This window comes from Pelodiscus sinensis, chromosome 4, assembly GCF_052426305.1.
Source record: "Pelodiscus sinensis isolate ZL-2025 chromosome 4, ASM5242630v1, whole genome shotgun sequence".
Lineage (NCBI taxonomy): Eukaryota > Metazoa > Chordata > Testudines > Trionychidae > Pelodiscus > Pelodiscus sinensis.
In genome coordinates, this window is record NC_143055.1 from 104,408,692 (window position 1) to 104,435,551 (window position 26,860).

General features: G+C 42.4%; 1 protein-coding gene across 36 annotated transcripts in view; it reads right to left on the minus strand.

Moving 5' to 3' along the window:
* Positions 1 to 6,111: 6,111 nt before the first annotated feature.
* ANK2 (ankyrin 2) overlaps positions 6,112 to 26,860 on the minus strand; it is a 592,965-nt gene continuing 572,216 nt past the window's right edge. For 24 of the 36 annotated variants that reach the window (XM_075929759.2, XM_075929766.2, XM_075929765.2 and 21 more), the window contains 12 exons: positions 20,196 to 25,982; positions 18,724 to 18,798; positions 14,787 to 14,918; positions 14,061 to 14,207; positions 12,891 to 13,158; positions 10,611 to 10,860; positions 8,814 to 8,906; positions 8,476 to 8,559; positions 8,200 to 8,364; positions 7,926 to 8,108; positions 7,718 to 7,809; positions 6,112 to 7,574 (listed from right to left, as the gene is read on the minus strand). In XM_075929759.2, the coding sequence (XP_075785874.2) occupies positions 7,406 to 7,574; positions 7,718 to 7,809; positions 7,926 to 8,108; positions 8,200 to 8,364; positions 8,476 to 8,559; positions 8,814 to 8,906; positions 10,611 to 10,860; positions 12,891 to 13,158; positions 14,061 to 14,207; positions 14,787 to 14,918; positions 18,724 to 18,798; positions 20,196 to 25,982 (7,445 nt within the window). In that variant the 3' untranslated portion in view covers positions 6,112 to 7,405. The remainder of the gene's footprint in view (positions 7,575 to 7,717; positions 7,810 to 7,925; positions 8,109 to 8,199; positions 8,365 to 8,475; positions 8,560 to 8,813; positions 8,907 to 10,610; positions 10,861 to 12,890; positions 13,159 to 14,060; positions 14,208 to 14,786; positions 14,919 to 18,723; positions 18,799 to 20,195; positions 25,983 to 26,860) is intronic. The other 12 variants (XM_075929785.2, XM_089778039.1, XM_075929779.2 and 9 more) reach the window with 3 other exon arrangements.

The following is a 26,860-nucleotide window of genomic DNA, read 5'->3' on the forward strand; positions in this document are numbered from 1 at the left end:
GCAGGGAGCTTAGCTAAGGAGCCTGCTGGATTGGGTAAGGTTGCCAGGTAAGGTCTCCAAGCCAGAGCCTATCGCTGGCGCCTCAGCCTCTGCCCTCCTACTCCATGTAACCCAAACCTTCTGCACCAGCTCTCATATTCCTCCCCAGACACTGCCTCCCCTCCTACACCCTCCTCAGCTCACAACTCCCTCTCAGACCTTGCACACCAATATGCTATCACAGATCACAGTCCAAATCCCTGCATCTCCTGCCCCAGGCCCAGCACCTCCTCCTCACCCAGTCCATTGCCCCCGGTCATGATCCCTTACTTCATCCAAATTCCCTCCTAGATCCTGCACCCCAATCCCTTACCCCCAAGCTCCCTTCTGCACTCAACCTCCATCCCAGACCCCCGTACCTTCCCCATTAATATAATGGAAGCAAGTGGCCATCAACCATTTACCAAATTCTTGGAGTGAGTGGCCCCGCATCAAAAATTATTGCCCACCCCTGTGTTTAATGGTTTAAGGCAAGAAAGAAAAAGATTCTTTAAACAGAATTTTTTTGAGTGCTGCAGGTATCTAAAACTCTGATCTTAATGATGTTTAAAATCCTAAGTTACTAATTAATACATGGTAAACTGTGTTAAATTAAGCCCAGATCTGTATGTGGTAGAGTTCTGCCTCGTCTGAGTGAGACGTAGCAAGTACGAGGTACTCCAAGGTCTCAGAGGAGTAGCCTTATTAGTCTGCAACTAAAAATACCATAAAGAAAAATGGTCCTATAGCACCTTAGGCTAACAAAAATAGATACATAATATCATGAGCTTTTGTGGGCGCAACGCACTTCTTCAGCCAAGAGTAGTGTTACTTTTCTTTGTATTTGATTTAATATTAAATAATCATAAGCATTGCTGCTTGTTTTAATATATCTTCTTCCACACCTTTGAACTATTTACAATATAGATGGTTTCTGTTTTTACTAGTCGGTGCACCTCCACACACTACGTCAATATTGGTGTTACCCAATACTTAATGTCCTAAATGTGTAATGGATTAATCAAATAGTCGATGCATTTTTGCATCGACTAGTTGATTAGTCAATTGGATGTCTCCGCCTTTTGAAGTGTAGCAACAGCCTGAGCTATCCTTCCTTTTTTAATTGCTTGACAGCCCTAATAAGAACGGCTATACTGGGCCAGACCAATGGTCCATCCAACCCAGTATTCTGTCTGCTGACAGCGGCCAATACCAGATGCCCCAGAGGGAGGGAACACAACACGTAATCCTCAAGTGATCCCTCACCTGTCACCCACCTCCAGAGAGACAGAGGCTAGGGACACCATTCCTACCCATCCTGGCTAATTGCCATTGAAGGACCTAGCCTACATGAATCTATCTAGCTCTTTTTTGAACACTGTTAAAGTACTAGACCTTACCACATTCTCTGGCAAGGAGTTCCAGAGGTATACTGTGCGCTGAGTGAAAAAAACTTCCTTCTGTTTGTTTTAAACCTGCTGTCTATTAATTTCATTAGGTGATCCTTAGTTCTTATATTGTGGGAATAAGGAAATAACTTTTCCTTATTCACTTTTTCCATACTAGTCATGATTTTATAGACCTCTATCAATCATATGCGCCCCCCCCCCATCTCCTCTTTTCTAAACTGAAAAGTCCAAGTCATTTTTAATCTCTCTTCGTGTGGGACCTGTTCCAAACCCCTAATGCTTTTTGTTGCTCTTTTCCGAACCTTTTCCAATGCCAGTATATCTTTTTTGAGATGAAGCAACCACATCTGTATGCAGTATTCAAGATGTGAGCGTATCATGATTTTATATAGAGACAATAAGATATTCTCAGTCTTATTCTTTATGCTTTTGTTAATGATTCCTAACATTCTGTTTGCTTTTTTGACTGCTGCTGCACACTGAATGGAAGTTTTCAGAGAACTATCCACAATGATTCCAAGATCTTTCTCTTGAATAGTTGTAGCTAAATTAGTCCCCATCATGTTGTACATATAGTTGGGATTTTTTTCCAATGGGTATTACTTTACATTTATCAACATTAAATTTCATTTGCTATTGTTTTGCCCAGTCACTTAGTTGATTAGTTTTATTGACCTGAAATCAATACTATAGGTGTGTGATATATACCTGGAGAGTGAGTAAACCTGTTTCTCAAACACAAAAGTTAAGTTGAAACTCCCACCCAGGTGTCATTACTTATCAACAGGCCATACTTTGGCAAGGAAGCAGGGCAGGAACGCACAGATCAGATCTTAGCAAAGGCTAGCTTGAAACTTCTCCTGCCACCAGAGTCCATTGTTTCTTTGCTTTCAGCTGAAAAGAACTGTTAACGTGGGGAGGATCACACTTAGGAAAATGATTTTCAAAATGTAACTGGACTAAAAAAGAAGAGCCAAAAAAACCCGCAATTTATTTCTTCTTGGCCATCTCGTTTTTTTTTTTTTTTCCCTAAGAAGACTGAAGAAAATAGCTCTTGGACCTGGGTATCTGGATCCTGCCCTAAAACCTGGTCAGCCATGCTGCTGAAAACCTGTTATCAGGAGAGCCAACAGAATTGCCAGGTCTGTGTGCAAGGTATATGTGTGTGGGGACGAGGGGGACAGGTGGGGAGGTGGCTCCACACTCCTGGAATGGATTAGGCAGAGGGCACCAGCTCGGAGTGCTGCCTGGACCGCACCATAGCCCCCCAGCCAGTCCTTAGTGCTGCTGGAGGCTCTGGAGGTCTGTGGCTGTAACAGACCTGTCTGTGGTAAGAATTTTCCTTTGGACCATGTCTAGTTTAAGTTGCATACTAGCAGGGGTGGCAGGTTTGCATCATTTTTGGTGGTATCCACGATGGGCCCAAGTCCTATTCCACCTCCTCACTCCTGCCTAAGGCTCTGGGAGGAATTGTGGATGCAGGAGGGCATTTGAGGTGCAGGCTTTGGGCTGGGATGATGGTTGGTGTGTGTCAGAGCATTGGGCTGGGAAGGGGATGAGGAATTTGGACGTCAGCGGGAAGGCTGCCCAGAGCTGCAGGGGGGGGGGGGGATAGAGGAGGACCCCCCCCCCCCCGGAAGGACATTCACTAAAGCCTGGGAGGTCCAGCCGTTTCCAGATAAGCTCCCTCCCCCCACACACACTTGGAATTGCCTGCTGAGGGGGGTTGCCATGAGCCACCTCCTTCCCTTCTCCCTCCACAGGTGCATGCTCCCTTGTAGCCAGCTGCAGCAGTGCCTGGTGAGGGAGCACAGCACAGAGCTGCAGGGGACAGCTGCCCCCTGCCTGGAGTGGGAAGGGCCAGAAACACTCCAGTGGAAGCAAGCAGGGGTCGGGGAGAGACCTGGCCCTCAACTTTGGCAGTGTTGACAGATGTCTTTAGTTCCCAGTACTATTAAACTGGTGATTTTGTAATCTTCAGCAACACACGAATGATGTATTTTAAAGCGAATTTAGTGTGACAGTTAATTCTGGAACTGACAGTATATACCTGGGGTTGGCAAATGGCTGTGAAATGGCTTCATTACCACAGCTCTGTCATAGGCTCAAAGGTCTGAGAATAGGTCTGGCAGGCTTTTTCACTTTTAAATTAACTGGGTCCTTTCCGGAGGAAGGAGAGCAAGGGAACAGGGATAGGAAGAGGATAGGAAGAGGAAAAAAGCCTTTGAAGTAGGAATAAGAGATCCTCCGGAAAAGGGCTTTTTTCTGGAGGATCGGGACCAGTGTAGACGTTCTTTTCCGGCTTTTCTAAAAGCCGGAAAAAAGCGGCAGACATTTTTATTTAGATGCCGCGGGGGATATTTAAATCCCCCGCAGATTTCCCTATTACGACCTGTGAAATTAGCATGCCCCTTTCGGAAAAGGGGCCAGTGTAGACGTAGCCTATCTGTTTGTGGAAAAGGCCAGACAGCATTATCACAGCTCATAGCAAGATGTAGCCTAGCTCATTTGCATGCCTGCTGAGACCACAGGCTTCTTTGTTGGATGGGTTTACTCGGGTTATGGTGCTTAGTCAAAACTTCCTGTGTTGTCTCATTGCTACTGCTCTAGCATCTGTGACACAAGAATATTTTAACGGCAACTAACAAGGGAGTGTAATAGAAAACTTCTGAGTCTATGAATATTTTGGTCCTCCCAGTCTCGGGCAAGGTCTCACATGAAAGCTGGGGGAACACTAGTGTTGTGAAGTAGTGTACAGATGCTGGAAGCGTGTTTAAAAGGGGTATCTTTCTGCTGGGATGTAAATTTAGCACTGTAAAATTACGAAATGAATATATGTTTATCTACTGAGTTGGCTATTAACAAAGGGATACAAAGTCTACAGAAAAGGAGCATGTAGGTGAAAATGAGTCACGGGAGATTATTCTGCCTCGGAATACAGACGGCACAGACGATACCTCTTCATCCCATGTCTAGGATGTGAACAGGCAGCCTTGGTTGAAAGTACTGCAGAGGACTTAGGTTGAGAGAAATGTCTTCAGACAAGAGGCCAACTAACTGGTTTAAGACAATGTCCTGATTGTGGTTGTATCAATAATGACTTGTTTCCACTATTTGTACTTTTTTATAATAAATTTCTCATGAGTGACTTACCACCACAGGGACTCAAGTGTGGTTAAGCCAAATGCTGGTTCTGAGTTGAATCTTATGAACTGGTGTATATTGTTTCTTCGGGCACTGCAGTAGGTGTGTGAGTACCTCCTAATCCAGACTACTGTGTGTAACAGCATCTCTCCTCTCTTTTTCTCCTCTCCTCCTCCTGCCCTGCTTTTTCTTTTATGCAACCTACCCAACTGGTGCTGTACCCTGTTCCACGTTGTAGTGTCACGTGAAGGAGAGGGTAGATGTCTGTGTTCTCTCTATCTTTCAATAAGTCCATTGCAGAGCTTATGGTAATAAAATGAAAAATGTGATAAGAGGTTTAGTTATTGCTGGCCTAAGTCATCTGGCCCCTGGTGCATGTTTGTGTCTCGCTCATATCGTCTTTTTGTTCTGGCAGTGCATGCTTGACTCCTTGGGCTATGCAGCCATGACACTATAGCTAGCTTAACACTGCACAGTAATTATTTTGTAGACATAATGATTTCATGTATGACGACTTGCTAATAAGTTTGGTATGCTTCTATTTTTTTCTCTCTCTGATAATTTAATGTTACTATAAGGCCTTGCTTCCTGTTAGCATTACAAATTAAGTTGTACCCCTTGTCTGCATCAAACTAAGTTGTGTCTTTTAGTAATTATTGATCTTGTCTGAAACTCTACACAATTGTGTGGTGTGAGTGGAGAGGGTGTGTGACTGTGTCCTCATGTGACTAAGGGGTTAAGGTCAGGTAGCTAGCAAAGGTTTTGGCCAGGGGCCTGGGAGAGAGAGAAAGCAGGAGTTGACAGACACAGAATGATTTAAAGCCAGGCAGGACTACCGTGCCTCCATGGAATTGGACGTAAGTAAAGTGAATCCAGTCGCATTCAGGGTATTTTTTTTTCTTTATTTGGTGGCTTAGTTTGAACTGCTCTGTGTGGTTCTATGCCCCCAATTACCATCTAAGCATTGTTCCTAGAGATAGTCTGTTGGTTTTCCTTAGCTGCTCTGTAACATCTAGCAACCAAGTATGCTTTAATCTTTTGTTTTGTATTAAAAATCACTTTTTTTAAAGTGATGACTTGCATGCTGGAAGGTCTGTATCTGCATGCCTCTGACTGAGAGGACAGCTACTAGCGACTGCAGCTTGTTTTTCAGGATCAAAAAGCACTTGATGCTGGCAGTGATTCTGGGGGGAGGTTTTTTGTAACCAGTGCCTGTAGAGGCAAGGTTTTGAAGCTGTCGTGTGGGCCCTCACCTTCTGCACTCAAGTGCCAGAGTGGGGGAAACAACCCTGACAAGATCGCTCTCATTCGAAGGTGCGCTCTCTCTAAATATCTCTATATTGTTGTTTCTGTTTCCACTAGTTTGAATTTCTTAATATAGCTATGTTTCAGCACTGGTTGGGGACAGCTATCTCTCTGTCCTCCCCCCAAAGGCAACAAAATATAGCTATATATAATGTTACCCCCATTCACTCGCCTTGACTTTTAAGTCATTACCCCACATACTGTCAACAACAAAAGAGAGGAAGCCTCTTATTGCTACATTTAACACTTGTACATTTTATTTTAATTCAGTCAGCCATTGTACACATTGCAGCTATGTATTGTTTGTTAGTGTTGTAGGTTTGTATAACTAATACATGCCCTCATAGATATATTCAATTAGTGTTATCACCATGGGAACAAGATGCTGATTCATCAACTTAAAAAAATCACTTCTTCTCACAGTATTCATATTCAAGTTCTTCTTTGATAACACAGCGCAAAAAAAAATCATAGGGTGAATAACCATTATGTTGTTAGTTACACAGAACATCATCTGCACGGCAAATAACACAACAGAAATGCATTTATTATTTCCTCATTTCATTTCTTTAGTCCTGGTTTTTGACCATCATTCCTAGTTTAGCTGCCTACTTTTCTCTGTTGTGGCATCAGCATCTTTACTTTGACATTCCAAGCACTGAGTGAGTCATTTTTTCTGACTATTTAGGTGTGTGTGTATATTACATATGTTAAAATGCTACAGCGCTCCCAACCACTAGTAAAATAAAGCACAGGACACAAAATATTTCAGATTTTTTTTATATTCCCTTCTTTCAAAATAAAAGTGCAGGGATGCTGTTTTAATTCTCAGAGAGTTAGTTTAGAAATATAAAAGTCAATTGGAAGATGATTAAAAACTGCTTGTTCAGTGCTAAGAGGATTATTGGTTCTTTTTAAATGCCACATGCATGTATCAGATAAGAGGCAATCTGGATAATAAAACATGGTGCATGAGAAATCTTTTTTTCCCCTCTCTCATCTACAGTGCAAGTGGCCAGCAGGAAGATACCACTACTAAGACAATGTGGATTGGCTAAAGCAGTGATGAAAACAGGAAACTACTGTAGTTATAGCTGTTTAATACATCCTGCCATGTGTCCAGATCTACAGGAGTTCAATACCATATGCAAATGGGCCATAGCTATAGCTGCTAGCAATTTGATTATCTAATTGATTACTTAATTGGGTATATGTTCCTCCTTTAATAAACTGGAAGTCCTATGGATGCAGAAGATCAAGATCAGGTCTGCAGTGCTGCCTCCCCCAGAGTATCTTTTATGTTAGCAATAGTCCTCGTAATTCACAATGCTAGTCTAAGCACTTTAGTTATGTACAGTTCACATATTAATATCCCCTTTTTAAAATGTTTTTATGCTGCAGATGCATGTACATAGTCACTTGAAGAGGCCCGTGGATGAGAAGGGTGCTGTTCTGTCTTTGGTCACAAATTAGCTTACACATACAAAAGAAAAAGGGGAATTGATTTCATTGAAATAGCTGGACTTTTCTCATTTGGCCTCTTGCTTCTGGTCCTCTTTGCAAAAATGTCTAAGAAGTTGCTGGAGAGCTTCCTGTGCTGCTTCTGGTATACTCTCCAGCTGTTCCTCAAGAACATGTCTTCCATACTGGTCCTTCACCACAGTACTCTTCTGTGAACTGCACTTATTCATGGTTGTCCTAAAGAGGAAAAAGGTAAATGAACTATGCGCTATTTTTGCTCTTAAGAATAAAGTAAACTTTTAAAAAATATGTTAGAAATGGCAGACGGTGTTAAGTTTGTTAATTTTCTCAAAAGTTCACTCTGCCATGCTGACTCAAACCTTTTAATAACCGATCCATCCTCTTTCATGATCTCTTTCTCTACTAAAGTAGGGAATTGGACATTCATTTGGCTACCTGTAAAACTCAAAGCCTAAAGTGAAACACACAATAAAACCTTAAAACAGAAGGTAATCATACTTGTGAGTAAAGGAACAAAGAACAAACCTAATGGAAATAATGTAATCAGCACAAGCACACCAACTTTACCTCTTCAAAGTCCTCTTTGGCTGTTGGGAGATCAGTGGCTAAACTCGCATCACCAAGGTGCTTCTCCATTCGTTCTCCTTGCACCAGTGTGGTCTTTACAACTTTACTGACCTTCCGGCCTTCCACTAGTTCAGCTTGAAATTCTGAGGCACCCGTCGCAACACTGGGCTCAGAGAATGTCACCTGCAGAGATGATGTTGAGGATACATTCTGCTTAGACCTTCTGTTTGTTTGGGCAAGTGGTAAAAAGGAAAGGATCCTGAGAAAGTCTCACCTCAGACTGTTCGGTGTCACTCTTCAGAACAAGCCGCTTTACAACTTTGGAATATCCATCTCCTTCTTCAACTGTAACAGGTTCTTGTGGTGTTCCATGCATTAGGACTTCTTCCTTTTCTGTACCATCTGGTGAAATATATCTCCTGATAATCTTTCTGGTGACCTAAGGGAATATCATAACTCTAAGTGCAGCTGCTTAATATGTCACTTTGCTCCCTGAGAATAGTGAGTAAAAGTATTAGATTGTAATTCATAAAATGAAAACTGACAATACCTTCTTCACTACAATGTGGCCATGTTCATCTGTGTACTGCTCCTCTGTTACTGTTTCTGGTGGTATTTCAGGCATGTCATCAGCCTGCACAAGAAGAAAACAAAACTTCATTAAGCAATGCTTTAAGATGCTTTACATAAACATCATAAAGTAAGAATTGAAAAAGCAGTCAAGAGTATTAGTGCTGAATTGTTAAACTCCATAAAACATTCTGCAAATGAATATTAGAAGACATGCACTGGCGGGTTGCCTTAGCAGCAGACCTTATGAAGGTTTTCACTACAGATATAGCTCGGACATATTGCCAGTGGCACGTGCAGTAGTTCAACACTCAGTACCTGAATAATCACCCGCCGGCGAATGACCCTGGTAGTTACCATCTCTTCTTCATCTGAGCTGGTCTTTAGCTCACCTAATTCTTCTGCTAGCTCCTAGTAGAAGCATGGAAGCAGTGCTCTATTTGTCTCTCTTTTAGCGCCATAAAACTCATTGCTTAGGTGTACATATTCTAAAATACGCTTTTTGTTGGCTCATTAAGTCCCACTGATCATAGAAGGTGGTTAGAAAAAGAAAAGATTAAGCAAGTAATAAAAAAAAAACCAAAGGCCCTTTCACAAAGTCAGAAATATTAAGCTAGCAGGGAGAGCATTCTTTTATATTTTCTGTTCCATAGTCGTTGACATAGTTTTGTTACGGATTGATTGGTACTGGATTCACTACAAGCCACAGAAGTGTAGTGCCAACCCTTGGAATAGCAAATTGAACTTATTCTTTGAGAAGAGCCAGGAAAGCTATTCCTCCTTCTCTTGATAAGAGGTGGGACTCATTTTCTCTTATACTGAGCCCCTTCATTGCAACCCTTCTTAATATTATCTTAGATTCTGAGCCTTCCTACCCTAGATGGATGTAGAAATGCAAAATACATGAACAGCTTAAGATGACAAATTGGGAAATGTATTGGGGCAGAAGACAGATCCCCGCCGTAGTCAGAGAAAGAATGTTGAGAGCTTTCTCACCTATTATCCTCTTATCTCATTCGCCTGAAAATATATAGTAGGGGACTCCTTCATCTTAACAAATAAACCATCCTAAACCCACTCATAATCGCCTAGCAATTGTAAAATAACTAGGGGGTTGTGCCCCCTCCTCGCTACACTTCCCCCTCTGCCCTGGGCCACCAAGAAGGGGAGGGAAGGGGAGGGCTTGCTCCTGTGGATGCAGAGTGATTTGATGCTGTGTCTGTTGTCCCACAGGATTTTTTTTTTAAGAGAGAGAGAGATGAGTGGTCCTGTGGCACCTGAGGGATTAACAAAAATATATATATAGTATCATGAGCTTTCATGGGCAAAACCCACTTCTTCAGATGAGTTGAAAGCTGGAGTGGAAATAATAGTAACCCAGAATTTATAACAGGAAAAGGAAAGGAAAGCACCTGTCTATTGTAGTACCGGTACCAATGAGGCTAATTGAGTGAACTGGAAGTGTCCCATATTTGGGTTTTGATATATGTGAGGTATTAAATGCAGGAAATGCTGGCTTTATAAAGTAGTTCTCAGTCACATGAGCAGTCCTATTCACTTCAGTGGGCCCACTTGCATAAATACTTACCTAGACTATGTTGCCATATAGCAGTGGTCTTCAACCTTTTCAAGCACAAGATCACTTTTTGAATGTGTTAACTCAGGATCTACCTCAAACTCAAAGACCCTTCACCGAGGCCCCGCGCTCCTCATTCTGTGAAGATGGGTTACAGGAGAGGAGGACAGAGTGACATTAGTGCCCCTCCTCCCCTGTCTCTCCCACCCTGCAGAACACGCAGGAGGCTCTCAGGGTATCTCTGAGGCTCTGGGTAGGAGCAGCAGGGCAGTGCAGGGAGGGGCAGCTGAAGGGCTGGTACTTGATAGCCTCCCAAGCCAAACCAGTCAGGATCACGTGTCAGAGGCTCCAAGATCTACCAATAGATCCTGATCTACTGGTTGGTGATCACTGCATATAGATTAATACTTGCCATGTGAAAGGAATATTTACTCATGGCAAAACTGAGTCAAAACAAAGAGTTGTAGATAATTAAAGATGATTTTGTCAGCATTTGCTTAAGATAAAGATGCCATCATAGGGGCAGGGGTTGATATTACCTTTCTAAATGACTTGTCATCATCATGTCTTTCTAACTCTGCTGGCTGTTCATCAGTTGACTCCACTATAACCAGACTAGTTCTCCTTGGGGAGAGGTGGAGGTCCTCACATTCTTGTGCAATGGGAGAGTTGCCTCCCTCACTAGATGGTCTCTCTTCACATCCTGTGGCGGAGCCTTTAAATTTTTCCTTTGCAAAACCTGCTGCTTTTTCAGCCTTTGGTGCTATTGATTCTTCTGGAGTCGTGACACTGTGGATTACAGAATCAGCAGAGGTAACGACAAAGCATTCTATTATGAGCCCCATAAATATGCTAGGTGGTTGCATGTGCCATTTTTTGCAATGTTATTTTAACATCTGAACACTGATTTTTATTATCTGTTAATTTAAAAACATTAAAAAGCAAGAGAACTAAAAATATTTAAAAATCGAAATCTACAAATGGGCAAATTGCGCTGCCATATACTTGACTTCAGAGGTTTAGTTCTGCTAATTATCTGGTGAAAAATTATCATGATACATTCTGGCAGTAATCTATAGAAGTTGTTCGTGATACGCACAATCAGGCACTTTATTTTCTAGAATGCTACTCGGGTTGACGCTCCTCTCATTTGCATCCCTGTACCTCAAGAGCCAACCTCTTCAATGGAGTCACAGAGGTGAGACTGGAATCCAATCCTTTCTTTCTAAGATGTTCTGGAGCCAACAGGCATGGATAGCTATCATTTGTGACTTTCCCCCTAAATCTTAATCCTTTTTAAGAGTTATACATCCCATCCCAGAGTGGGAGTAGTTACATGAACAGTCTGACTTAAATCAATGGGACGATTTTATGAGTAAATGTTTATCAGTATGGGTAAAAGTTACACAAAACAAAATACTGTCATGTCATATACATAATTCAAAGTAATTTTTTTTCTTTTCAGTACTCTTTATACCATTATATGAAAATTCATACTGTACATCAAAGGCTAGACTCATTCTTCCTGGCTGTTGCTAGATCAAGTCAATCTCAACACTTTTTCCTCTCCAAATAATCTTAAGCAGCACCAAAATTACTTCAACAAATCTATACAGAAAAGATCTCTCTTTAAAGCAATGTTCCTTTTTCTTTGACTATTCAAAGCATACCTTTCACATACTTATGTTGGAAGAGTGGTTAGTGTCCTGAATTAAAATTCCTGTCTGAAAGTTAAAGGTACTTTGGGTCAATAACCAACTGCCAATAATAATTTCATTAAGGGAATTATTATTTAAAAACTTCAAAAACAACAAATAGTCTAGCAGCACCTTAAAGACTAACAAATCATTATTATTGTTAGTTGTAACATCTAAAATATGACACCAATGCATTAAGTGTTGCAAAGGTCTCCTTAAAAAACTGCTGGCACACCCAATAAATAAAACAGTTCTTCCCAAATAATTCCATCCACTCGTGCTGTTGATATTCCTCTCTAAGAACCCTATAGTAGGCAGATATGTAATGATCTGTTCCCCACAAAGGTTTTATCCTGCTCTCATATATAATGAGAGATTATGTGACGGATATCGTGACGGGCCGGCCCCGTCACTCGCACCGCGTCCAGGCGGGCAGGCAGCTCACGCGGCGAGCGAAGAGCCGGGGAAGCGCCGGCTGCATTGCCGCGCATGCGTGGCAAGCCGTGAGCTGCTTTTAAACGTGGCCCCAGCACACCTGGGGGGGGGCCCGCAAGCGGGAGAGGGCGGCGGACACCAAGGAGGGGCGGCGGCCACAAGGGGAAGCCGACAGACCGTGGAGGACGCGGGGGAGCGGTGGACCCGGACGGCGCCTACCTACCCCCGTCCCAGACGAGAGGGGGTGCGCGGAGAACCACGGCCGAGAGCCCGAACCACGGCAGACCAGACCCCAGGCCACAGAAGGGCGACGACAGACCATGGGAGTGACACCCCGATCTGGACGGGGACTCTGGACTGGTGAGAGATGGACGAGAGGGAGTCCCGAGACGGGGACCGTGGGGGAAGAGGCAGCCACGGGGGCTAAGTAGCAGGGTCCTGGTCATAGCGGGGCTCGGCCCCCTTATAAGAGAACCCTACTGCGCCCTATAGGCCGAGAGAAAAAGGGTCAGGGGTAGCGGTGAGCCCCTCTGTGAATTGAACGCGGGCTCCCTTACCCCACATTCCTACGGGGCTAGATGGGCGGGGGTTAGTCCCGCCGTGACAGATACACAAAATAAAAGGATGTTTCAGTTCAACATGCAATTGGTTATAGATTTTCCCGGCCATGTATCTTTTGATACTTACAAGTGCTCATGTTGTGCAGCTGATGAATCTTTTGGCAGATCCGGTAGTTTCCCTGAGAACTCAGCGGGTACTCGCTCTTTGTGTGCTTGTCGCAGGAGCTCTGCAACTGATAAGTCTGTCTCAGCCCTGGGTGTGCTCTCCTGAAAGGAAGAGTAACTGACAGATGTGTCTTCTTCAGAGACAATAGGAGGATGATCGCTGTCTTTATAATGCACTTCTTCCTTCTTGTGTCTTGGACTGTAAAGTTCCTCTTGCAGTGCAGAAAATCCTAGGAACAAGGGGAAAAAATCATTAAAATGCTCCCTGCCACTCCCCACCATGATGTTGCAACTTTCTCTGAAGTTTAATTGCCAGAGGAAATATAGTTTTGCAACATCATAATGAGTTATGGGGCTCTGCTGTGCATGATTTATAAGTGCACATGTGGGTGGAAGATGAAGAAAGTAGATGAAAGTAGTTGTTGGTGAAATGTTGGATTTTCACTATGATTGCCACCGAGCTTCATAGCAACATGTAAAACAAATGATCTTCCTATCTAAAACTGCCACTGAATGAGCTGAAACCACTTCAGAAATATTCTTTCAGTCTCACAATAGCCCTTTGAAGCAGATCAAGGATAGTGTAGATTAATACTCTAGCCAGGTAAAACTGTAGAAGGATTTTAGGTGGGAATAGGATTTTGAATTATAAGGACATTATTACATTCATATTTTATCCAAATAATGGTGAAAATACCACTTTCTGTAACACCTTGGCGTTTCTTAAATATCTTTCCATCTAATGAGTGATGCTCTTTATAAAGCTCAACAGAATTACAGCACAAATGCAGGTTATGCCATGGAGAATACCATGTGTTATTTAAATAGACGCAATCTCATTGATTTCCATGGAATCACCGGTACGACTATGAGCAAATTGGCCTATAGGGTACATCAAAGCTTCCTTTACTAGCATTATAAGACCTGATTATGGTAGGTGATTGTAGATGAAATACTAGTTTTTGTCATACTTATTAAATTGTCCTGCTTTTAAAGATAAATGACAGCTATTATTACAAGCATGGTAGAGTATTAGTAAAGTGTCTTAACTATACATTTTAGAATGGAATCTAGTGCAGAGACAAAATCACTTGGAAGATAACGTGAAAGGGTAACATCAGGAAGCATCTACCTTCACTATGATCCAGTCCTATGGTTTGTTCAATTTCTGCATAGGTGCGAGCGCCACAGTCCTGCACAAAGTCTCTGTGGCTTGTCTGCATTAGATGAACAATATCCATTCGGTTGATTTTTGTGAGACACTGGGTAAGGCTTGTATCTGTGATGTTCAAAAGACACCATTTAGTCATACGCTTCTGGGCCACCAATGCCCGAGCTCGCAGAAATATGTAAGATTTTCACTCAGCAGCATGACACACAGAATGCAAATATTTTATGGTTAAAAGAACCAAGGGACAGAACAAAAACATTGTATTATTGTTATAGAAAACCTGATCTGTTGGAAAGGTTCATGCAAGAATTACTTTCTAACATCATCCGTTAGAAAGCTTCCTCAGCTAATGTGAATTTTTCTGCTTGACAGGGTAATGGAGGACTTAAGGCAGGGGTGGGCAGTAATTTTTGTAGGGGGGCTCTTTAGCATCGTAAGTGCAGTGCTGCTCCCGCTACCCCCCTCTCCGCCACTGCAGCTCTGCAGTTTGAATGTAATAGGAGCCAGGCTGCCTGCATACCTGGCTCTTACTACATTTAAACTGCAGAGTGGCAGCAGAGATTGCTTCTTCTGAGCACCTTCCCATATCGACTACATGATTACCCAGTTGCCCACCTCTTAACATCCTTAGTGGGTGAGCCTGCTAAGTCTGGCAAAGTACAGCTGGTGCAATAACTGAAAATTTACCTGTAGCATGTTTCCCATCCCTGTCAAGCCAGTATTTCAGAAGTGCATGGCTCTGGTCCTGCAGTGAATTTGGATTTTCAATTCGGATCTGGTGAATTTGCTCTTCCGTGAAATCAAGTTCTCTTGCTAATTCTGTGAACAAGAAGCCATTGTTTGGTAAAGACTCAAATTTGTTGTTGGCTTGGGCCCACTTTCAAGGTTGTCAGCTGCAGCCACAGAGATTACTTTCCCTGGCACCAAAGTTCCTTCCATTTTATGTTCCATGCCTACAGACATTAGCAGTCTCGGGGAGACATTTTTATTTTGAGATTGACATGTCCTCCAGAATCCACCACTCCCAATGTTCGTGTAGTATCTGAAACTTTTTTAATCTACTTGAAGAACTGCTTAAGAATGACATCTTTTGCAGGCAGATTGGATTAATGCACAAGTGCTAGAGGCATCTCTGGACATGTGACGGTTGGAATCTTAATCAGATTTAAAAAATATCATTGTAGGACACATGGATTGGAAGAAAAGTTTGACAAGGTGAATGGAGAGTAATCATCATAGCTATGTCTGCTTGTGTTGGCTGGTAGCCTCAAATAACAGTTCTCTGAGAGAGGGAACTGCTCCATTCCTCTCAATGAAATGTTAACTGTACCCAGAATTAGTGGGAGGCTCCTGCCAATACCCATAAGAGTGTATAGTATAAAAGGGCAGGGGCCAAATCATTCAAGCTGACATAACCTAGCAGCTGGGATAAGAACTGGGGAAGCCCTGCTGCCATTCCTGGCAGGAAAATTGGAGGACATGTCACTGCCCTGTGTCTCTGGGAGAGAAGGGGAGACCCCCCTGAAGTGATGTTCCAAAGGTCCTAGACTGAATAATTTTTGTAAATTCATTCATGCTCTTTTGCAGTTTTGAAACAAAATGTAAACAGCTAAAAATACATATTGAAAAACAAATACGGCACATGCACTGTACCTACAAATTAGACTTAGCTGCAAGTCATGCAGGATTTTTTCTAAAAATATTAATTTCCTTGAATGTCCAAAATATGGTAGACAAGATGAACCTTTGCCATTAGCCGGGTGTGTTTCAGGCAGGCATTTTACTCTGCTGCCACTGTTAAGATAGTCTAACCCATGGGTTCCCAAACTAGGGGCATGATGACATTCCAGGGGGGGCATGAGGCAACCCAGACTCCCCCACCATCAATTCCTTCTCTCCCCCCCCTCAAGTTTTGATGTTCTTTTTGTTTTTCGTCCCTGGTCAGTTCTTCCCCCCCCCCCCCAAGTTTTGCTGCTATTTTGGGGGAAGGAGGGGTTCTCAAAAATCAAAAAAGGGGTGTGATGCTGAAAAGTTTGGGAACCACTCAGGATTAAGGTTCTGCTGTGTATGGCTAAAACCAAGTTTGTGGTAAGAAAAGAGACCAAATTCAAGGTAAGACAATGATCTGCCTTTATAATACTTCACTAGGGTTTGAAGTGACCGTTTTCCTCCCCGTGCATCCAGGAATGTGCACAACCTTGGGACTGGTCTGTGCTATAAAGTTGCATGTGCCTACACTCAGATTTGTCTCTAGCCAATGTAAGATCCCTTACGACAATGCAGTAACATCACTCTCGAAGTGGCACTGGCCATTGTCGACCCACTGAAGTTAATGCAGTGAGCACGTGTGTTATCTGCGTTGACCCTAATTGTTCCACAATGCCCCAGTCTTTGTGACACAATTCTCCGGTCATAATTGTAAGTGCTGCTGCTAAAAGTTTGGAAGCCACCCCATCTTGAAACTTGCCCATGTTTTTGAAATTCCCTTTTTCCTGGCTGCACAGCTAGGTGAGCAAACCCAGGCTTTCTTGTATGCAACTGCCAAACCAACCATGCCGGCTCAATGCACTAGATGTGCTCTGACCTGGAATATGCAGAAAGTATTGGGTTTTCTGGACCAATGGAGAGAAGAGGCTACGCAAACATGGTTATAGACCAGCCGTAGAAATGTGTAACTCTGTGATGAGATGGCTCGGGGATATAGGAATCACCAGCAGTATTGTGTGAAAGTAAAGAACTGCACCAACATGTTCACAAGACCATGGACGCCAACAACAAATCTAGTGCTGAGTTGCAGGCCTCTTACTTCTACAGCGAGCTGCATCCTATACTTGGCAGAGGCCCGGCAAATACCCCATAGACCACTGTGGATACCTAAGAGGAGCCTAAGATGGAAACTCCAGCCATGAACAAGTGATGATGAAGAGGAAAGAGGGTTAGGACCCATGCATAGCCTCAAAGGCGAAGTGTCCCATCCCAGATTGGTCTGCCAGAGATGAAGAGGGAGAGGGGCTCTGTCCTTCTGTCCCTGTACCTCACCTGGCACATACAGTCACGCTCCCTGGCAACTGGGAAGGACACGGGTCACTGCTGCCTCCCAGCCAGGTTCTCAAGCAGAAGTGACTCCATCCTGATCCCCACGGAGAACAGCTGAATGGGCAGGGGGGAGGTGCAGGGAGAGAAAGACAAAGCCGCCCATTTTCCCCCATAACATGGGGTGGGAAGAAGTCACTTGGCACTGGAGACACATTTCTTTCTGTTTAGATTGTGAGTCCCACTTGGTATGCTGCGGGGAGGAGACATGCACTGTGTATTACCTGCAGGTTCAAAGTAGAACAGTGATGGAAAACCTAGGTTAGTGATGTAAGTGGGACTTCATCTCAGTGGGCCCACTGAGATTGCCATAACCAACATGGTCTCCTGGGATAGGGTAGTTTTGCTAACTGTGTTTGTGTGTATCTAGACTATGCGGGGTGGGCTGACTGAACTGCAGCAGTGCATTGATTGGATGCAGAGGCTCCCACAGTCAATGTTGTCTGTAATCAGCACACACCTCACTTTACGTGCCCTTGCTTTTCATGCATGTCACTTTAGCAAAACTGGTAGGAAAAAATCTACATGGATGGAATCTGGCAACCCTGTGCGTGGGCAATGGTAAACAAAATGTCTCATGGGCCACACACAGAATTCTGATGGACCACATGCAGCCCAAGGATTATTAAGAATTCTGCATTTGATGGAATTTCATATTATCATAGTGGATTATAGCAAACTGGGACTTCCTCAGAATTCCTCCATCAAGGAGCGTGGTAACTTAGCCTTCCTAGTGGAAGTGATTGAGGGTTCTATTGCTTAAATTCATGGGAAAACTGTTAGAGGTCTGAGAAGAGGAAACTGGGGTTGCATCACATAGGGCCAGGGAGAATGGTCCTGATACAGTGGACTGAGTGAGAAAAGGTTCAGAGTTCACTGCAAATATAGATATCAAGGGAAGCGGAGGATAAAGTTTTGGTTTGGACTATGTGCTACTAAATGCTGGACAGAGAATTCTGCACACCTCGTTCTCTTTAAGTTCCTCTTGTCAACTGATTTCCAGTAGTGGAATTATTAATTTCACTCAGTACCAGTTTGGGTCTCTCCGTGATGAGGTATCTGTCTCCGCTCAGTGTGGGTTTCAGCAAATAAAATGTTGCAACTCTGCCATCAGTTCTGAACAAAAGGGGAGGACTGCTCTCATTTAGGAAAGAGTTACACAGCTGCCTGTGAATGCTTTGTAGCCCAAAATTGCTGGAGCGCAGGCTGCTCTGGTCATGCCACCACTACCTGGCATGGTTGCTAACCAGAGTCCTGGGGGTTGCAAAAATGGGTGATACTGTTTTATGATGTTGGGTCTGTACTATTCTTATGCTGGGAGGTTTTCTCTGCCAGGGGCCACAGAGTCTAGAATCAGGCCCATACTCCTTTTTTCACTGCAAGGTTGTAGTTTCTATATCTATTGGCAAATTTCTATAAGCAGACTTTCATTAATAAAAAAAGACATTTGGTAGAAGCATGGAAATGAAAGGGGAAAAAAACCATTTCTGCATGAACATATTTAATCTGAAAGAGATTACATGCAGTTTACCTGTCCAGCTGAATCCAAGATGATCAGCAATGTGTGCAAGTCTTTCCTCTGTTCTTCTTTGATCATCCTGTTGATCTAAATAGGGTCAAACAGAATAGCCACAAGTTGTCTATCAACAGGTCAAGGAGAAGCTACAAAACCAATATATCTCAAGAAAGGAAAGCTTTCTTCTAACTGTTCTGAAGTGCCACAAACTGTGACTAAGTATTTAAAAATGGCTACCGAACATTAGTCTTTTTAATAGCTCTGTTATTTAGGTGCCAAAAAAGGCCAGATTTTTAAATTGGAGCTTTTTGGCTGGTCAGCCTTTTCTAAAACCGGACTGCTTATGTAGATGCAAAGATAAGGTGTGAAAGTCTGGCCCAAAATATTCTTAGGCTTTTATTTAACAATAAGCCCTTTTATATCTAGAACAAAGGCAAAGAAGGCAGACTGTTACTGACCCCAAAAAAACAACCAAAAAAAAAAAAGAAAACCACCACCTGCATTTTTCCATGCCCTCGTTAGTTAATGCTAAAGAGAAGTCAAACATGTACTGTAATTTGTTCATTTCCATTGGTCCTTTCTAATTATTATATTTTATTTGATAATTTCATTAAAGGTTATTACAATCTAGTTCCAAGAATAACCCAGGATATTTTCAAAGGAAGCCTGGGAAAGACAAGTTCCACTTCTCAGTGTTTATATATTTCAATGATAAAAGTATAAGGACCTGTCTTCACATCCAATTTCAGACCAGCAGAGTTTGAGTTTTGATTTTCCCAAAACAGACATGCAGAATTAATGAAATTACCATCTCTATTGTTTAGTAGTTACAGGAATACAGATGTATATATGTGTTTGAGTTTTACTGTTGGATTTTCCTTGAGGCTACTCAACAATATATAAAAGTTAACATTACTTGGGGAAAAAAAACAACACCTGCATTAAGTTATTGGGGAAATGCAGAGCATTCTTCAGAAATTGGCTGTCAAAAAAATGTAATAAGAGTTTAAGGATTTTTAAAATGTGAAACCGTTCTGAAGTCTCAAACTGGAAAAAAAAATACACCACACCTAGTTTGAACAACAGTGCATGTTTATTTGCCAAAATATGCTATGACTAGTAAAAATAGGAGGTCAGTCTAGAACCAAGGAAAACCAAAAGTCAAAACTCCCATGGCCTAAAAAGGAGGATCAGCTGGTGTTAAAGGAAAATAATACCATGTTTTTACCAAAGGATTTTCTGCTTATTGTGTTAACACTTTCCATAAGCATTCGCATTGTGCAATCTTGAGACTGTTTCCCAGACAAGAAAATATAGACACAACACAATAACAAACAGAGCTTACACGAAGGCATTAACAATCACACAAAGCACAAAGAAAAGAATGCACAAGTCACACACACGTGCGCGCACACACGCACACACACAAAAGAATTATAAAATTCATGACATGCGTAGCACTAGGAATCCCAGTGTCTGGCAAATACCTTCAGCACGGTCATGGACATTTTCATCAGGAATACGCTCAATCTGAGTCTCAATGGACTCATCCCAAATGGGCCTGGTGTCAAAGATGTCTTCGGGAATTGACTGCTGGGTCTCAGTGGATGGCACGTTTTCAATAACAGAAACTTCTAGGGCACTACTACTTTCATCATCTGAAATTAATTCTTGTTCTCTTTCTGACTGGGTAAGTCTATCCACTAACTTGGAAGCTTCATCACTAATCTCTTCAAAGAACTCTATGGAGTTTCTGTAAAGGTAAAAAAAATGGTCCTTACTTTCTTTTGTAGGACTAACAGTACCGTGAGAAGCTGTGGCACTTCTGCTTTTAACTGGCAGTCTTGATGAAAATATCTTTGGTCTTGCTGTTGTCCCATCATCTGATTCTAGCTCTTGCTTCATCTCATCCACCCTTGCTCTGGTCTCCACTTCCACCTCAGCATAACTCCTAGCTCTTATTGAGCGCCTAGTCTTTGCATCCATGGGAACACTTGATTCAGATTCAGATTTGCTTCGATTATCTTGTTTCATAGATGGTTTGCATGTCATATCGAGAGCTTTGGGTAACTGTGCCTTCTGAACAGAAGTTTCTGGATCTGTACACTGTTGCTCTGTTCTTTGGAAAGCTTCTTTGACAGGTATTTTAGACTTTGGTTTTGTTGGGTCATCCTTTATTTCATCTTGCAAACTGTCCAGAAAGCCATCTGAAGATGGGATCTCATAGTCTGGTTGTTGCAATGACTGCGGTGCAGCAGGAGTAGTTCTTACAGGAATTTTGGATTTGCTTTCAGAAGAAGGCACGCCGCTGTCCGGGACAGCAGTAGGGATTTCAATCACGGACCTCTGTTCCTCCGGTGAAGATTCTGGGGACTCGTCATCCTGTTCAGAATACACAGACCTAATGACTGTGGAAAATTCTAACTGTATCACAGACTGCTCTGGGGAGATAGGGCAAGGCACCTGACTGCTATCACATTTATCATCAGTTTCTGTTCTGGAGAAAGGATCTACTTCAGAAGCTTCAGAGGCAACAGTCTCTTTCTTTGGTGATTTTGAAGAAACTGAAATACCCATTTTAATGGGAATTCTAGATTTAAGTTCTGCTTTTGTAGTGGCCATGCTGACACCCGTGCTAGTCATTTCCTCTGATTGTTCAGGAGGCTCAGATATTGGCAATGCTGTTGTAAGTGCATGCTTTACCTGTATATCAGTTTCATCTGATTCTGAAGGTGCCACAGGATCTGGTGATCTCTCTAGCTTAGGGGATTCCATCTCTGTGGCTGCTTTCATTTCTTCAGCTAAAGAAACTTCTTCTTGAGACTTCTGCCCTACTTGGAAAAAGTGAAAGCTTTCATCTGCATAGTTCCTTTTGGTCATGTCAATGGCTCCACTTCGAGTCATTTCAAACAACTTTCCTTCCTGGAAGAGAAAAGGATTTTGTTCACTAGTTGGTGTCCCTTCTTCTGTGGGTGTCCTCGCTGGTGTTGTATCTGGCGTTGTACCCTGTGACCGCCTGTCCACTATTAAACCAAAAATCTTTTGTTCCTCCTCTTTCACACGAGCCTCAAAAGCTTCATCATCTTCACGTATTTCGCTCCACCTGTCAGAATCCACATCTGTTTTGGTGATGACCACTTGGCTGATCAGTTTCTCGGCTTCATCTTTTATATGCTGAAGGGCAGTTTCATCTAATGCTGCAGGGTCTGCTGATGAAGGCACTGAAGTTGATATTTCCTGTTTTGAATCTATTTGCATATACATCTCTTCTGAAGTTTGATCTCCACTTGCAGGATCATGTCTGCTAGGCGAACTTGCCACTAATGATTCCTCAATTGTTGTTTCTATTTCAACAGAACGAACATCTCTAGATGATGGACTTGTCTTCTGCCTTGTTACAGTTCCTACTCTACTTTCGTAGCTAGTGAAAAAATGTTCAGAAGGGACATTTTCATATGGGCTTATTATTTGCGGAGCATCGCTTTCATCAGTATCTGCGGCATAACTTTCAAATTCATCCTTTTTAGTGGTAAGGGATGTATAGTCTGTGGAAAGCTCATCTCTATAACACACACTTTGGAATGGCTCAAGATCTTTGTCTGATTTTGTCAAATCACTTCCCAAAGCAGAGCACTCGGGGGAAATATCTTTAGCTAATGCATCATCTCGTGATGCAGAACTGTGAGAATTATCATGCCCAAAGGGACCACATACTTTCCCAGATCCATTCCCTTCAGTACTGAGGTCTTCATGTGTTAACTTTCCAGCTGCATCAATCTGCTTCTGAGAGGCATGGTGTTGCTGTAGTGCTAGAGAAGACTGATGAACCAAAACGTCTTTTTGAGCATCTTCACCAATTGCATGACAGAAAGCACTATCAAGTCGTACCACTGGGCCATTAGGGCTAACTGTCTCGCTTTCATCTGTACTATAACAACACTTTGATTCATCAGTTGCTGGTATGATACCAGCATCACAGTGAGAAACATTTGATTCTTCAGTGGAAGCTTTACACTTATCACCGAGCACAGATAGTTCCTCTTTCTCTTCTTTTCTTGACTTCTCTGATTCTGCTTTGTAATCCTCCATCCTGAAAGCATGTTGTTTGGGGTCAATAGGTTGAAACCCTGCTTCTTCGGGGCTGGAACTGGAGTCTATGCTGGGTGGATGCGGTGATGGAGGTTGCACTCGAATCACAGGCTCCATTAAGAGGCCCGAGTCAGCTTCTTTTTTCAGCTGAGTCAACTCTGGCTCACTTTCAGAAGAGGAAGAACTTTTCCTCGTGTCCATAGCAGACATCACTACTGTAGGTATATCTTTTCCTTCAGTAGCTATTGGCACTGGTACTTCAGTTTCACATGTAATATCTGACTCGGGAACTGAAGAAGATTCATCTTGCTTTTTGTCCTTTACATACTCTCTTTTCTGTTTTGCTTCTTGTTCCAATTCATCAAACATTTTGATTTTGGTCACCATCTTAAACATTTCCTCTTCTGGAGTGAACCTCTTCTTTGGTTCACTTTCTGAATCATCCTCTGGCTCTTCACTGACTTCAGGGATTGTGGCTGACTTGGATATATTAGACAGTGCCTGCAAGTCTGCAGTTTTGGGTGTAATTTCATAGCTAATTTCTTCAGAGCTAGGAGTGTCAGGCGAAAGAGGACTTTTCCCTGAACTCTCCATGAGGGAAGTCTGTTCTAAACTGTCGTCTTCAGCACTTCCATCGGGGTCACGAAGAATTCTGGAACGCATCGATACCAGCTCTGGGAACATTTCTGCTCTGGTAGGGACAGACTGTAGAGGAACTTGTCCGGTAAGAATGCTAGGCTTTGCTTTTTGTTCTGTGGGGCTGCTTTCAAGAGAATCACGGCATGGTGACTCTTTCGTAGGGCTAGGCTCCAGGGAATCAGGGGTTTTGTGTGATGAGTTATCTTCCAGCACCGGGCTTGCTTCCAATGAATCCTTATGACTTATAGCCAGGGATTCATCTGCCACAGGGCTAAAGCTTTCACTGTGATGACTCGGAAGGGAAAGTTCCAATCCTTGGGGACTTCTGATAGCAACATGACTTTCACAAGTCTTATATTTCTCTAAAGAGCTGTCATACATTTCAGAAGATTTAGTTAACTGTGTGTGTTCACTACTTTTGGATTCTTTGGCACTGCTAACATCTGTCATAATGGAAGCTGAGCTACCGTCTCTAAGTTTGCCTGCCCCTTTCTCAGGGTCTGAAGGTACCTGTTCTGATAAATGATCAGAAAGAGATTTCATAGCTTCAATATCTGTGCTTAGCTGTTCTGCAGTAATACCTCTGTCATCTTTCATTGGTGGGGCTTCCTTTGGAGAACACGTCTCAGCTACTCTGTGCACCACAGTGGATTCTTTTGTTTCTCCAATTTCTTCATCAGTTTTCTTGGGTGAGAAAGACAAACTTTCAGGGCTTGTTTCTGGAGTCTCTGCCAGACCCTCATGCTTATAACTTTCCTCAGAGCTGATTTGAGGGGTTCCATCAAGCAGGCTACCGGGAGAATCTGCTACACCTTCATGTTTAAGGCTTTCTGAGCTGCCATCAAAGGTACCACTTTGTAAAGAAAGAGCAGGGAGAAAGCCATCTTTCACATACTCTGATGGGAAGGTAACATTGAAAGGACTGGTCAGTACTTGCTCTAAGTGAAGCTCTCCTTCCTCAGTGATAGAAACGTGTCGAAACTGCTGGTACTTGTCATTATTCTCGAGCTCTTCTTTAATGACATCAGAAAAGTCGGTTGAGGTTTTTCTGTCAGGGCTGATCTGGAAGTCAGTGTCTCCTTGGTCATCATCAGTTGTCTTTTCCTTCACAACTGCTGCCTCCTTGGAACTTTCTTCATCAAACACTGGAGAGAAAGATTCGGTTGCTTTAGAGCTCTCTCCTTTCTCCTGGCCTCTATCTACTGGTTCCTTTTTAGAGCAATCAATAGAAGCTTGCTTTCCTTTTTTAGATGGCGAATCTTTCTCTGTCTTAAGGACTTTGGCTTGTTTGGCTGGCGGGCTATCTTTTTTGTTTGTTTTCCTAGATGGTGGTGCCTGTCCTGTTTCACTTTCTTTGTCAGATAGCTGCTGCTTTTGTTTGATAGTTTTGTGCTCAAACAGTCCGGATTTTTTCTTGGATGGATCTTGTCCTGACTGGAAGGCTTTCATTAGCTCCCGGACTGACATAGTCTCTTCCAGTCTTTCTGTTTTAGCTGAGGGTGAAACAGGTGGCTGTGCTTTGTGCACAATTTTTTTAGCTTGCACTGGCCTTCTAACAGGCCTCTCTGCAGTGATTTCTTTGGGGTGGATTCTGACAGGCAGTTTTGAACGTACTTTCTGTTCATCTTCCACTCGCTTCTGAAGAGCTTTTACCTTGTCTTTTATTGAGCCAATAGGGGTCTCTTCTATTACAGGGGATATGGCGCTAACATCAGGAGCAGCTGCAGGTGTTAAACCTGGCTCACCATCTAATGACTCCTCAGAACTGAACTTTGTTAGTCCCGATTGTTCTTCACTGCTTTGTGTCTCTCCCCCTCCTTCTTTTTGCCTTTGTTTATCTTTTAGTTTCCTCCTAATTGGTTTTTTAATTTCCAAGGAGGGTTTGTGTTGCTTCTGTGTACATTGAGTTTCAGCAGCTGGAGAGCCCTGTGTGCCTGTTTCAGAACCCCTGCTTATAACAACAGCTTCAAATTTCTCCCCAACTAAATCTTCTTGGAACGTTTGTGGCTGCACTTCATGAAGAGACACATAGGTTTTTAAATCCTTGGTAAGATAATCTACCATTCCTGTCATGTCTGTCTTTTTTGTCTCTGTTGTTCCTTTTTCTATCCTAAGTTCTATACAGGCAGGTTCAATGGCTTCTAACGGAGCATTGCGTCTGGCCTCTTCAATTTCTTCATCACTGAGAATAACCCATTCCTCTTCCACTAATTCTCTTCCAGAATGGGACCTCGGCAGTATGTGCTCTTCTCTTGTGTAGGTTCCACGTCTGAGTATTTCGTTTACTTTCTCTAAGTCCTCTTTCACTCTTTCCACAATTTCAAAAGGCTCTCCTGGCTCTTCTTCGGTGGCTTTCCCAAGATCTTTCACCTTAATGGAACCTGATTGATCGGAAGGGTCAGTTGTCAAGATGGCAGTCATTTTGATCAAATCTTGTTTCATCTCAGAAACTTCAGATAGCAAATCTGGACTGGCTAGTACTGGGACTTCATTAACCAGGTGGCTTTTCAGGATAGATGTTTCTGTAGATTCTGTCTCGTCATCATCTTTGATGTGAATGAAAAACATTGAAAGTAAAATGGAAATCAAAAATAGAGATTGAAAAATGTAATCAGGACCAAAAATGACAGTCTTTGGTTGCATTGGTAGAATGGTCAACAAAATGGGCTGGGAATGGTGGATCCACAAGATCTGAGGATACAAGAGCAAAGCAAAGCTAATAGGAAAAAAAGAAAACTGAAAAGGAAAATGGGCAGGAAATAACTTGCTTAATTTTCCCACTATTGCACATCCACACATACAACATCACCAATTTATCAGGACAACATAAAAATTAAAATAACAAAAAAGTAAATTAAAAAACAATGCGGGAACACAGTGAATTTACACAGATAGACATCTCAAGATTGTTTGGATGTTATAGATTGATGTTAAAATAAAAGAAAGCAAGAAAAAAGCAAACAAAAAAAGGTAAGCAAAAAAACCCAAACATTAGAATTGGTTGAAAGTTGATTTCCTCTAAGTGAAAGCCAGTGGTAGCAAACTGTCAGCATAACATTTGGGTAGAAGTGCACATTTGTTTTTCTTAATGATCAAAACAAAAATTAAAATCTGTATTATGTATATTTAGTTCTGTAGTAATCTAAAGTCTGATCAAATATATAGAGATCTGAATCAGCTGCAAACCGGCATTTCATCTAAGGGGATCTCATACCTAAACAATGCAACAAACATTCTTTTGTTTCAAGAGGTATGGTCCTTTCCTTGGAACATCCTCATTGACAAATAACATATATATTGAGGATTATAAAAAAAAAAAAAAAAAAAAGGAGAAGAGGGGGAAAAAAGGGAAAATAAAAATAACCGTGAATCAACTTAAATGTGAATTTAAAGGTTCAAAAAATGTTATTAATGTATGGCAACC